The following is a 12,427-nucleotide window of genomic DNA, read 5'->3' on the forward strand; positions in this document are numbered from 1 at the left end:
AGAAAAGGCATAAGAAAACCAATCTCAGTACTCAGAGGTATAGAAAAGAGTAGAACTTGGGAAGAAGAGAAGTGGAAAGGAAATTCGGAGAAGAAATGGCAATGGCCAGTCGTAAGACTAAGGAGAAAATTGCGATAGACCGGGGTTGGTTCAGGAATAGGTTTAGACGGGGAGTGCGAAATTTTGCCTATCAAAAATCAAAATAAATGCTAACTAACATGACGACGGAACCGAATAATTTATTAATTAATCGCTCACTGGGGGCGTTGATTTAAGTGGATCTGCGGAGTCAAATCCAGATTCCAGACTTGAACAAATCCAGTACGGAGCAAGCTTGGTGTATTATTCTGTTCCATGTTCCCCTAAGGTAGAGAAGCACTCCATAGGTGACTGTTCAGTGCAGACACCTACCAGTAGCGGTAGCGGCCGAGGGATGGCCAGTCCCGACCATCGGGTCAGCACTGTGATGGCTGCGACCGGCCGGACTGGACCATCTGGCATGCCTGAGGAATGTATCGTTACGGTCTTTGGCTGCACCGCTTGGATAGCGGCTGTGCTCTCGGCATGGCCATACAAGGATTTGTGCATATATCACCACGCTAATACCTGCAGGCTGCTGTCATGATGTTGATCACCCTGGGTAATATCAATCCTGCTATTGATAGATTGATGGACATCATAATAGAGGCGGTATACACTATGCAAGCCACTGATAACAACTCGTTCAAGATAGTTCCACTACATACTGATGAAACACCTAAGAGCAGTGAAAACTCAGGGACGGTAATTTACGTTCAATACAAATAAAAATACCTTGACTCTGATTTGTGACCTGGGAGTTCAGTTCCATCATGCCTTTTGCAGTTTGCCTAGGACGTTTCAAGTGGGGGGGGATGCACTTGTCTCTCGGTACCACAAATACGCACTCTAAATAGATTAAGCTTTGACCTGTAATTTATTGTTGCGCTTTACAGCGCACAAACAGTTTCAGTCTACCTAGGTATGTCCCTAGAGTCTACATGAAATATCACTCTTTACAGACATTGGAGCAGACAAATGCTCTTCTCCATATTGTAGGAGCCACCTCTAAAGTTTTTTGAGATTAAAGGTTTATTCGTTAGATTGTTCTGCTGCGGCCCGCATCACTGGGTACTTTCCGACAGGCCCAGGGAAGCCAAATCATTCCCAAGTACCCCTAGCCGGTACCTTACTGCCCTGTTACTGCTGGCAAGAACTGAGCACTAGGTTGAGCAACTTGAGCTACCTTATTCCTGAGCATGGCGCGCTAGCTTCGGTAAGTGGCTGAGCTCAAGCGACTTCGCAGCAGATCGGAGAAACGGGTTGTCTTCGAAATAACGACTTGATCCGATGCACCAGTACAAAAGTGATCAGCGCAGGACATGTCTGACGGGGAAAAGGAAAAAATTCCCCGGAAGTCAATCTATTAGCGGTCAGACTCATTCATGCAACAGACTGCGAAGGCTAAGTCTTCATTGCACGCCAATGGCTACTCAGCATAACTACGCTCAAATGCTCAGTCTTGCCCACCGCTTATTCTAATCAATAGTAATCTCAAAAAGGCGACGCAAAATGTGAAATCCTCAGAATCACAGGCGCAAGCTCGGGCAACAACAGCGGCAATCGTCTCGGCTTCCATCCCTCCTCGATGGGTAAACGCTCCTCACCAAACAGCACCTGTATATACTCCTCCGGCACACGATACGGGAAGCCCCGACCAAATATACACTGAACCGCTCCCAGCTCCGCACATCCACTGAAGTTATTGATCTTATCAAACTCCAAGGCCGGGTTGTCTCTCTTCTGCTCGTCGTATCGAATTTTGCGATACTTACCGAAAGCCGACGCACTGAAACCCCTCTCTGTTTTTGGAGCCGCGAGGAATTGCTCCAGAAGGTCGGGGTTCATGCGCATACAGTCGCCTAGCGCGCGGTCCTGTCGGGTTACAGAAACATCGTGCTCCACGGCGTGAGGTCGGCCGACCTGGTCGAGGTTCAGAACGGGTACGCCGTCTTCGTTGACTTGGTCTTCATCTCGTAGTCCGAGCCGGGCCCCTTTCTTCGGGTCGTTAGAGTGAACCTTGAATGCGCCGTTGACCAGGATTGCGGTGACATCGAAGCCCATGCCCAGGTAGCGTAGCGCAGCTTTTAACTCGGCGGCGGTGATGTTGCGGCCATTGCGTGCGATGATCCCGTGGTTTGCGAGCGAGTTGAGAACGGGGCACGGAGCCCGTAGATCGTCAGGTTCTGCTGGGCGGTAATCGCCTTTGCGAAGAGAAAGTTCCTTGGAATCTGTGACTTCTGCCATTTTTGACAGAGTTGTAGGTGGTAATGGACAAGGACAGGTATTGGAAGAAGCCCGGTATTTATGCTACTTGGAGGCTCAAAATGTCAGACTATCAAGTGATCGGTAGTGGCAGGTCAGATGAAAGGTTCTGTGAGTTGATGAGATGAGCATGCGTCTTGAGGAGCATCTGAGGCTGTCATCAGCCGCCTGCGGCAGGTGACTGATAGGGGGCTTGGTGGTTACACAGCCCTACTATTTTGCCTCGTGTTTATCGGATGCATCACAACAGGTAAGCAAAGAGATCATATCCAATCTCAAAATTCGCTTTCTCTGGTTAGTATTAAGGACTCTGCAGATTGCACAGACCCTCTTTGCTTTTCTCTATGATTGCGTTGCATCAATCCCTGAAACAAAGAACACATAGGGACTAAATTAAGAATGATGGAAAAGCTCAGCTTCTGGAGTATAGGGCAGCTTATATACAATAGATCTAATCAAACCTCAACTAAACCGGTCCACCAATTCCTGTATCGACTGATTCACTTCATGCTCCGTCTCCCACCCCAGCATATGCCCGGCGCCTTCAAAACCCTTCCATGTAATCCCCTCACCAATCTCCTCTTTCAAAAGCTCTCCATGACGAAACGTAAGCATTCGGTCCTCCGTCCCATGCAAAATAAGGATCCGCTCCCTACCCACCGCATCCCCCAGAGCCCTCAACTGCTCCGGAGACTTATGATGAAAGTAGCAAGCAGTCACCTGCAACAAGAACCCCTTGGGCGTATACGACTCCGTATCCGCCTTCTTCCTCAAATGCCCCGCCGCAAAGCGATCCCTCCTCGTCGGAAAATTCAACACCGGATCCTCATTCTCCGTATCCGGCTGCGCCAGAAACTCACTCGCAAACAGCGTCGCCGCGATGCGGTCAATCTCCACGTCCACATGTCGCGGGATGAACATGCTCGCGCGCTGCTGCAGGTTCTCGAAGAAGGGCGTTGTGCGCACGAGTCGCGGAGCCGTACAGCAGAGCGTCAGGCTGGCGAGTCGGTCCGGGATGAGCATTGCGACTTCCTGGGCGATCATCCCGCCCATGCTGGCGCCGATGACGTGGATGGCGCGTGTCGCGGGAGCTTTCAGGTCGATCCAGCCCAGCGAGTTGACAAGGTCCACGACATCGCGGGCCATCTCGCTTGTGGAGTAGAAGCAGGTGGGTTTGTCGGATTGGCCTACCCCGCGATTATCGAAGACAAGGCAGGAGTATTTCGAGCCGTTGAGGTGGCCGAAGTACTTGGTTTGGCGCTTCCAGTCTTTCAGGACGGCATTTAGGCCCATGATCCACTGATAGGAATTAGCATCGTACTTTTCCTGAGAATAACTTGCAGTGGGATTACTGCACGCACGAAAGCGATGAAATACTGACAACTAGCTTCACGGGTCCCGTGCCATGGATCTCGTAGTTGAGGTTGATCGGGCCCCCGCGCCTGTTCTGAGCCACCAGGGCCCGTCCCGAGGTGGTGGGAGGGAGTTTCCAGTCTACAGTCTCATATGCTGGATGAGCGATGATCTCCTGAGCTGTTAGAGGCGCCATTTTAGGTTGCTGTTCAGGCCTCGAGAGTTAACTTAGGTTTACACTTTATAAGATGCAGCCGGCGTTCCCGAGGTCTGGCCGCAGTCTTTCTTGGGTCTTGTTCCTTGTTTCTCTCTTGGCGCCCGATCCCGAGACAGCGTCACTAGCAGCTGTGGGTCACGCGACCTTGTGATGCCCGATAGACAATGACCTCATATGAATTCGTGGAGAAACATGTTCAGGGCAGATTTCTCCTGGAAATAGAATGTTTCTCTTTTTTTTTTTTTAGATGTGAGATCTTGTGAGCATTTGTCGCAATCGCATCTCCGAATCTACCTCGTATGGCACACACACATCTCCTGCCGAGTTACAGTAAAAATACATATTCATCTCGGGTGTAGAGACTCCATAACCTGCTTTGCCTTCTGAGCTCTTTCCCGAGTCTGTGGACTCATCGAAGCATTCTCTGGGACGCTGCTGAACCTCTCCATACACCTCTGCCAATTTTCCATACTAATCCCTTCATCTTCCTCGGCCACAAGTCTCTGTCCGCAGTGTATGACCCATTCCGCTGCCGCAGCTATCCTACATTCCAGAATAGATCCGGGATCGTTATCGGCGAGCCGGTGCTCCAAATCCTCTTCTAACATTCCTTCGATTGCAAATTTCGCGAAGAGGATCAAATCAGCTAAGCCATCTTTAGTCAAGCGAGCAGCATAAGCATTCAAGCTCTGCCAATGTTCACGCTCCTCCTTATCATCCAAGACCATACCTATCAATCTGTCAATGGGAAGATCACGATGCAGCGGCTCGCATGAATCTACACGTACAATCATACATCTCCCTGAACGTGGGACCTAACAACGGCAAATCTCCCCACAAGTCAAAGGTATAGTCCCATGCCGCCAGGTAGACAGATTTGGTCTGGGAAGATAGACCTTTCAAGGCTTTGATCAGCTCTGCGAGCCTGTCTTGTTCAGGAGCGGTGTAGGGGATCTGCCGGGCCACATCATGAACCACCCCCCAGAAGTGCCAGAGAAAACTTCCCGGTTCCTCGCGGGGCTCGTCTGCAGGTTGATCCTCGTCAGGACGGTTCGCAGGAAACAGTCGATCTAGTGCTTGAGCTGCGGCTGCAGGGGATGCGGTGGGATCTTGTAGGTAGTCCTGCAGGATTTTAAAGATTTTTTCCTCGATGAACCATGGATCGTCGTCATTTAATTCGAGATGGAGAGAAGTCATAGTGAGATAGTAGCTGCCTTTACTCTGGAGTTCAAGATGATGGTTTTAGCGGGTGTGATAAAGGAGAAAGCGGGGAACAAGAAGACACGGTGGGTGACAGAGTGCGTGATATGAACCACAACAAGGAGACAAGAGAAGCAAAAAGCACAGAAAAAGAAAATTAAAGTAGAGATGAGTAGAGATGTATTCCTGTTGCAGTTCTTTGGAGGCGCAATTTGTTCTGACGGTGTCTACTTGGAATCTGACATCAGGTCGTGTTTCAAATGGCATGTGTACTTGGGGCCAAAAAATGAAATCAGGCAACAACGAGGTATTTCCAACATGTTGTGTCCCTTGGAATATGCTCACTGTCTCACCTGCAAGGGTCAGGCAGTACGCTTTTCAGCTCTTACATGTTGCAATCCAGGCCTAGTCTTCAGAGCTGACATGCATGAAGCTTGGGTCAATGATCCGCTCCATCAGCTTACGGCCATGCCTTCTCTCTTTATTAGGTAACTGACCACAAGGATAAAACATCTCATGTCTCTAAACTTACAATGTTACATTGACTTCAAAAGCTCGCACTCCACTTGACAGTCCAAGGCCCGATCTACCCTGTAAGGGGCGTCTTCTGGCCCCAACAATTACCTCTACATACAGGGGTGTCCACCAAAAATCATCTTAGGTGCGCAGGGGACAAAAGACGCATCTTCGGGACAATCCCATCTCTTGAACGAGCAATGCCAGATATAAAAACTGCTGAATCCTCTCGCTTGTCGCAATCAAATTGGATGACATCGTCAAAATCGTCCTGACTACGTCCAAGATGGTCGCAATCAAAAACCTTTTCCTGCTGGCTGCCACAGCCGTGTCTGTTCTAGCTGCTCCCTCGCCTCTTGACACTCGTGCGGTAAGCGTCGCTTTAAGAGGCCTTCGAGAGGATAACTGACATGAACCCATAGACCTGGACCTGCATCAACCAACAGCTGAATCCCAAGACAAACAAATGGGAAGACAAACGGCTTCTCTACAATCAAGCCAAAGCCGAGAGCAACTCTCACCACGCGCCTCTCTCCGACGGCAAGACTGGTAGCAGCTACCCGCATTGGTTCACCAACGGCTACGACGGGGATGGGAAGCTCATCAAGGGTCGAACGCCCATTAAGTTCGGTAAAGCCGACTGTGACCGTCCCCCGAAGCACAGCCAGAACGGCATGGGCAAGGATGACCACTACCTCCTGGAGTTCCCGACTTTCCCTGATGGCCACGACTATAAGTTTGACTCGAAGAAACCCAAGGAAGACCCGGGTCCGGCGAGGGTCATCTATACATATCCCAACAAGGTGTTTTGCGGCATTGTGGCCCATCAGCGGGGTAATCAGGGAGACTTGAGACTGTGTTCTCATTAGTGATGTAGACCGCCACCCCTTTCTTCGACCACAGAATGCGCCTGATTTACTGTTCGGGTAGACTTGGGCTCCAGTGGTACCCGGAGAATTATGCTTGTTTATCATTGTCGAAGATGCAAATTGCCGCAGCCATTCGCTCACCCACTGTTAGATATTTGGATAGACGTTTAGAGCCCTCTAGTATCAGCTCGTGTTGAGATAACGTTGCCTTCACATTTGCAACCGAGATCAAGAAGCTTCTAGCAGTTAGTAGTCAGGACAGTCGAGCTCTTCTGTAAGTGACCTGAATCCCAGCTAAATCTATTGCACCATGACTGGTCACACAGGTTAAACTCGCTTACTCCTTAAGTTTCATGCACCCCGTGATTGAAGTATAGTCTGAGAGCGTCAAACTCTTGTCTAGCCATGTCTGTGGCAGCAGACATGTGTAAGTAGAGATTAAGGCAAGATTGGCTGCATGTGAGTATTTGCTTGAAGGTCATTGGACATCTAGCTACAGGCAATTGGGTTGTTTTCATCTTGAGTCGGAGCAGCTGAGATACTCCTGAAAGTGGGCGAGCGTCTATCGCGGGATCTTGGGTCAAGACATAACCACGGGTCAATCCATATACTCACTAGGACCATGACCGACTCGAGCATTCGGCTGAATGGAGTGCATTTCCTAATCTTCTCAAGCCTCCTGTGACCCTCTACCCTCTTGATCAGCATGCTGGATGAGTAAAGATAAGCCGACGGGTTGAAATAAGAAGCTGACAAGGGACTGAATTGATCCATCAACTGGCCCACGCGGTCTTTGCTGCTTCCTCATTGGCTCGAGCCTATTGGCCCAAGATACACAAGCGAGCCAATCAGCGTGGCGATCTACACGTGGACCGGCTCCATTCCTCTCTTGTAGCCGGTGCGAGTTACCAAAAGGGTAAAGCCTGTTATGTGTGTGCCTCAGGCGCTGCTTTGGCTGCCATTCTTTACTTCGTATGCGACGATTGCGCTTCAACTCCTCCACTTAGACACTACTGCACGGGGTCGAGTTCACTGTTGCCTGCCCAAACTACTTCACAGCGCCTAGGAAATGATGGTCTCCCTTTCGGGAGTATACTCCGAATGGTCATGGGATGATTGTCAAAGGATGTTCATGGCTTTTGTCTGACTCACATAGAGAGTGCTATGCTGGACAGACGGTCTGAAACTGACCCCTTCCTGACACCCTGTTTTATTGGCTTTCAAAGCTTAAGAGAGTCCACAGCCGATCCGAGCGTTGCTAGCATGGAAAGAGCCCGATCATTGTCACCCAGAGGACTGCTAAGGAGCTTTCTTCTGCTAGCCTCCGACTCTGAAGCCGTTTTTGAGTCCTTGCCGCTCATGGTTAACACCTCATTCCAGTTTGGCCAGGCACGTGGAAAAGGGGTTTGACCTGCTGACTCAAGCGAGAGAACCTGATACGGTGCTTCTGCTAATCCGCCTGAAAATCACAGCCCACTGAACATTCGCAGGCGCTTTGATGTCCGTATCAGATTCGAATGATTACCACAGCTAACGAACCTTGTCTCTATTGCTGATCATCATATACAGCCTTCTAGAGCTGAACCGTCGAATGATAGGGCCATGATGCTTATTCTGATGTTGTCAATGGTCCATTCGTCAGGCCCTTATACTCAATATACTCCAGCGCTTCCAGCGGACCGCTACCTTAGTGTGTCCCTGTGGAGGTCATGAGTAATAGGGCCATTTTGTCCAAGGCCCCTTTTTCTTAGCTTCTTGACGGTTATATACCATGGCCTCTTGTAGGGAACTGATTCGTTTCCCCCCTCTGCGGGGTGAAGGACTCTGCAGCAGGTATTTACTAAACAGGCTTATCACAAAATGGTCTTCCATTGGGCATCACGCTGCTTGCCTGGCTTCAGTATTATTGCGTTGATTGTACTTCTTCGGTTGACCTCCAGCGATGCAGTCGCCTTTTGGAAATGGAAGGGCCCGTTGCCATCATCGCCGAAAGATTCTCCGGGAAGCCAGCCGCACCATCTCAACCTGGCCCAGCAGTTGTTTGTCATATACACCGTCCTTGTCCATGTCAGCATGTTCGCCTTTACCACGCGTCTAGCATGGGCCCTTTTCAGTGTCACACGGAAGACAAAGGAGGCCCTGCAACGGCGAAATGTCGCGCAACCTCGCATTTCTGTGGACAAAGATAAGTGGCTCTCGGACAGTTCAACGCTCACAGACACGGATTCAGATGTATCTGATCCACTGATGAGCGACATTGCTCACGATTGTGATGGACTGGAGGTCATTCACGCGATAATTGTTCCGAACTATTGTGAGGATCTACATACTTTGCGGACTACGCTGGATGTTCTGGCGAGCCACCCACGGGCACGGACACAGTATGAGGTGGGTTGAATGAGACTATTCGGGCTTCCTGCAACTAATATTGGACCTTGCAAATCAGATATACCTCGCAATGGAGCAGAAAGAAGCCGGGGTCGCCGAAAAAGCAGCCAAGCTGGCATCAGCATTCGAACCGTCCTTCCGCCATATCCATGCTACCTTCCACCCTGCGAATTTACCTGGGGAAATAGCAGGGAAGAGCTCAAATGTGGCCTTTGCGGCCCGACACATTATGGAAGTGCACAGGGCAGAGCTGGACTCGGGACATTGTGATGTGATTGTTACTGTTATGGATGGTACGTGTTGTCCCTTTGTCTGGTCAATTTATGGCGCTAACCGAGTTGTAGCCGATACGCATTTCTGGCAGGACTACTTTACAGAGATCCGGCGCCTACATTATGCGTACATCTCAGAAGCAGATCGGACTTTGTATTGCTGCCCTATCATTTTTGACCGTAACTCGCACGAGACCCCGGTTCTGGTCCGTTGCGCAGATCTGCTTTGGGGTTTCGCCGGCTTGTCCACCACGTACCCTGGGACGTGCGTTTCAATCCCGACATCGGTGTACTCTTTGCCGCTGTCTCTGGCAGAGAGGATTGGTGGCTGGGACAGTGATTCTACTGCGATCGGAGAGGACATGCACATGATGCTCAAGTGCTATTTTGAGACTGCGGGCAACGTGATCACTCGCCCGGTCTACGTCCCCGCAAGCCAGTGCAACGTCTCAAGTGATACTGGACGAGGCTGGCGACGGTCGGTGGATACCTGCCGCGCCCGTTATCGACAGGCATTGAGGCATATGTGGGGTGCACTTGACTCGGGCTTTGCCGCACGGCGTACCATCAGCTACATTCGCTCTCATTGCCGCTGCCTGTTCTTCCGGCCCAGGCACCTTGCCCTGGTACATTTGCTCTGGGAAGCTCACTTCCTTCCTTGCCATCTGATCATACTCATGCTATTCTCTACTATCTATACTCTGTTGACGCCTCCAGCTTCCCTCCATCCAACCATGGCGTGGGCGTTCGACCTTACCAACCTCCTACGCGCATCGTCATTTATCGGAATGAATATCTGCATTTTCCTGTACGAGCCATGGCATGCACTCTGTGTGCGCACGCGGAAAACAGATATGCAAGAAGCAAACGTGGCGGATGCAGGGTTCTCAGAACGGGTCTGGTGGAGTCCTGCGCAGCTAGCGGAGCGCGTCTGCTTTCCTATTGCAGGAACTGTCTTTGGTGGAATTCCAACAGTTCATGCTGTCTTTTCGCATTTCTGGACCGACAGGCTGGTATATCGCGTGAGCAAGAAGCCGACTTTCTCGGTGGCTGGAGCGATGGCCTAGTTACGACATATTGTTTAAGAACGACCGCGTAAGCGGTCACTAATACGTATGACTTATGAAGCTAGATAGACCGAATAATATTATGATAATGAGACGTCTTTTCTCCTGAAATCAGTCATTCGAAGCTTATTCGGCGCCAGTCAAGTCACTGTTTGAATGATGGTCATGGCAAAAGGTTGCTTCAACTCTCAGTATGTTCGCATCGGATAACCAGCTGGCCGACCGGCATAGCCATCTAGGCGAGATTGTTTGTTGGCAGCAATTACGAAGGTGACGACTGGATGTAACTGACGGTTGAGTACTCCGTAGGGCAGAGGTACCCCGAAGCGGGGTATGGAGTTGCTCAACCCCACAGCTTACCCCAACAGCCGGATTCTCCAACTTCCTTAAAGCTAAGTACATCGACCCATCGCGTACATCCCCCTGATTCATATCGTCGAAAGACTCTCAGAATCGCGTATTGAGTGTCCCAACCCACAACGTCCGAAATGGCACCAATCCGTCGAGTCGCGGTGATCCAATGGCACATCAAGGCAAGTTACGTCACTACCAAGGGCACCACGGTGACTGCTATCTGGAGCGCACCGTGAATTTTATTCGCTCCGAGTCCCCCCGTAAGCTTGATCTAACGTCTGAATTCATCAGGACCTCGCAATTGAAGAAAACCACGCCAGAGCATGCAATTACATTCGGGATGCGGCCGCGCAAGGCGCCGAGCTAGCCGTTCTACCAGAGTAAGTCATTGGTCTGCCTTACTCAGGAGGCATCGTAAGAACTCTAACTCATTCGGACTAGATACCATCTAAACGGGTGGGCTCCAGAGGACCCCCTGTGGGCCGAGCAGGCAGGCGAGTATAAGAAGTACCTATCCGCCTACCAAGCCCTCGCAAAGGAGCTGAATGTCTGCCTCGTCCCGGGGAGCATCGTCGAAAGACACGAGAGCCAAGCCGAAAGGAAAGAAGGCTACAGCCTCTACAACACGGCATACTTCATCTCCAACGACGGCAGCATTCTCGGCTCCTACCGGAAGAAAAACATCTGGCATCCCGAGCGGCCTCACCTCACCTCATCCGGTGAAGCGCCGCACGAGGTATTCGACACGCCAATTGGGAAAGTGGGGCTGCTGATATGCTGGGATCTGGCGTTCCCGGAGGCATTCCGGGAACTGATTGCGAATGGGGCGGAGGTGGTTATTATTCCTACTTTTTGTATGTGGACCCTTCTCTCTTCTTGTTTTTGTGAATTAACGATTGACCGGACCACCAAGGGACTCGTTACGATGCTTCGCCCGAGGCGCTATCATACAACCCCGACTCAGAAGCGCTCTTCCTTGAGTCGACGCTGACGTCTCGCTGCTTCGAGAATACCTGCGCCGTTGTCTTCGTCAATGCGGCGGGTGCCGATGAGAAGTTCCTCGGGATGTCCCGCGTCACGCTCCCCATTGTCGGGCCCGTGGGTAAGATGGGGAGAGAGGAAGGCGTGCTTGTGGTGGATATGGATATGGGGCTGTTGAAGATTGCCGAGGAGAATTACCGGGTCCGCGCGGACATGGCCAAGGAAGGCTGGCATTATGTCTATCGCCATAGTACTACAAAATAGACGCAGCTTTCTTGTTCATAAGACGTTTCTCATTGTTGGCGCTACAGGCCACGCTCAACTAGATTCAAAAGGCCGTTATCATCATTCTGCATCACACCCAAGCTTCGCTCCACAAATGGTACCCCAACGAGACGTCACGATGTCAACCATGCACCTATCGCTCCATCCATCGAGATCGGGCCCTGCTCTGTAACCAATCAAAACAAACCACCCTGAGTGATCAATGAAGCAAACTCCTGGTCCCTAATCACCTACCCCCAAAATCAGCACCAACCCAAAACCAAATTCATATCAAATAACTTACAATATACAACGGCTCAATCACCCCCCAAGGAGGACAAAGACAATGAGGACACTCCGCCCGGGTCCGAGTCGAGCCAAGCGACCCAGCCAAATGACAGTCCTTGTCCTCGCAGCGCTCCTTCGCGCCAGTCGGGTCACTGGTGATCTCCAAGCAGGCGAGGTACACCTTCACTTCGACCACGTGCTTGGGGAAGGCAACGCAGCCGGTGGGTTTGTGGTAGACGGGGAGGTATTCGCACATTTTGCCCGCGTCCGGGTTCTGGTGGATATATATCAGCTTTATCTGTATCTGCTCCGAAT

At 50.8% G+C, this 12,427-nt stretch overlaps 7 protein-coding genes across 7 annotated transcripts; 3 read left to right on the forward strand and 4 right to left on the reverse strand.

Annotated features, from left to right (window-relative positions):
• Positions 1–1,572: 1,572 nt before the first annotated feature.
• On the reverse strand, positions 1,573–2,325 carry ALT_6157 (putative peroxidase; the record flags this gene model as incomplete). The annotated part of the gene is made up of 1 exon (XM_033555585.2): positions 1,573–2,325. One exon carries the CDS (start codon positions 2,323–2,325, stop codon positions 1,573–1,575), a length of 753 nt encoding a protein of 250 aa, XP_033411476.2.
• Positions 2,326–2,805: 480 nt separating this feature from the next.
• ALT_6158 (alpha/beta fold hydrolase) lies at positions 2,806–3,892 on the reverse strand (the record flags this gene model as incomplete). Its single annotated transcript, XM_033555584.2, has 2 exons — positions 2,806–3,642; positions 3,725–3,892. 2 exons carry the CDS (start codon positions 3,890–3,892, stop codon positions 2,806–2,808), a joined length of 1,005 nt encoding a protein of 334 aa, XP_033411475.2.
• Positions 3,893–4,257: 365 nt separating this feature from the next.
• Positions 4,258–5,110, reverse strand: ALT_6159 (DUF3632 domain-containing protein; the record flags this gene model as incomplete). The annotated part of the gene is made up of 2 exons (XM_033555583.2): positions 4,258–4,643; positions 4,702–5,110. The coding sequence occupies 2 exons, from the start codon at positions 5,108–5,110 to the stop codon at positions 4,258–4,260; spliced, it is 795 nt and encodes a 264-aa protein (XP_033411474.2).
• An 805-nt stretch (positions 5,111–5,915) lies between these two features.
• On the forward strand, positions 5,916–6,498 carry aspf1 (major allergen and cytotoxin AspF1; the record flags this gene model as incomplete). Its single annotated transcript, XM_033555582.2, has 2 exons — positions 5,916–5,999; positions 6,052–6,498. The coding sequence occupies 2 exons, from the start codon at positions 5,916–5,918 to the stop codon at positions 6,496–6,498; spliced, it is 531 nt and encodes a 176-aa protein (XP_033411473.2).
• A 1,860-nt stretch (positions 6,499–8,358) lies between these two features.
• ALT_6161 (glycosyltransferase family 2 protein) lies at positions 8,359–10,225 on the forward strand (the record flags this gene model as incomplete). The annotated part of the gene is made up of 3 exons (XM_033555581.2): positions 8,359–8,886; positions 8,945–9,179; positions 9,231–10,225. 3 exons carry the CDS (start codon positions 8,359–8,361, stop codon positions 10,223–10,225), a joined length of 1,758 nt encoding a protein of 585 aa, XP_033411472.2.
• Positions 10,226–10,713: 488 nt separating this feature from the next.
• ALT_6162 (carbon-nitrogen hydrolase family protein) lies at positions 10,714–11,824 on the forward strand (the record flags this gene model as incomplete). Its single annotated transcript, XM_033555580.1, has 4 exons — positions 10,714–10,788; positions 10,871–10,959; positions 11,021–11,433; positions 11,493–11,824. The coding sequence occupies 4 exons, from the start codon at positions 10,714–10,716 to the stop codon at positions 11,822–11,824; spliced, it is 909 nt and encodes a 302-aa protein (XP_033411471.1).
• Positions 11,825–12,021: 197 nt separating this feature from the next.
• ALT_6163 (uncharacterized protein) lies at positions 12,022–12,368 on the reverse strand (the record flags this gene model as incomplete). The annotated part of the gene is made up of 2 exons (XM_033555579.1): positions 12,022–12,075; positions 12,129–12,368. The coding sequence occupies 2 exons, from the start codon at positions 12,366–12,368 to the stop codon at positions 12,022–12,024; spliced, it is 294 nt and encodes a 97-aa protein (XP_033411470.1).
• Positions 12,369–12,427: the final 59 nt, after the last annotated feature.

The sequence above is a fragment of the Aspergillus lentulus genome (assembly GCF_001445615.1).
Source record: "Aspergillus lentulus DNA, contig: Alt12, strain: IFM 54703, whole genome shotgun sequence".
Lineage (NCBI taxonomy): Eukaryota > Fungi > Ascomycota > Eurotiomycetes > Eurotiales > Aspergillaceae > Aspergillus > Aspergillus lentulus.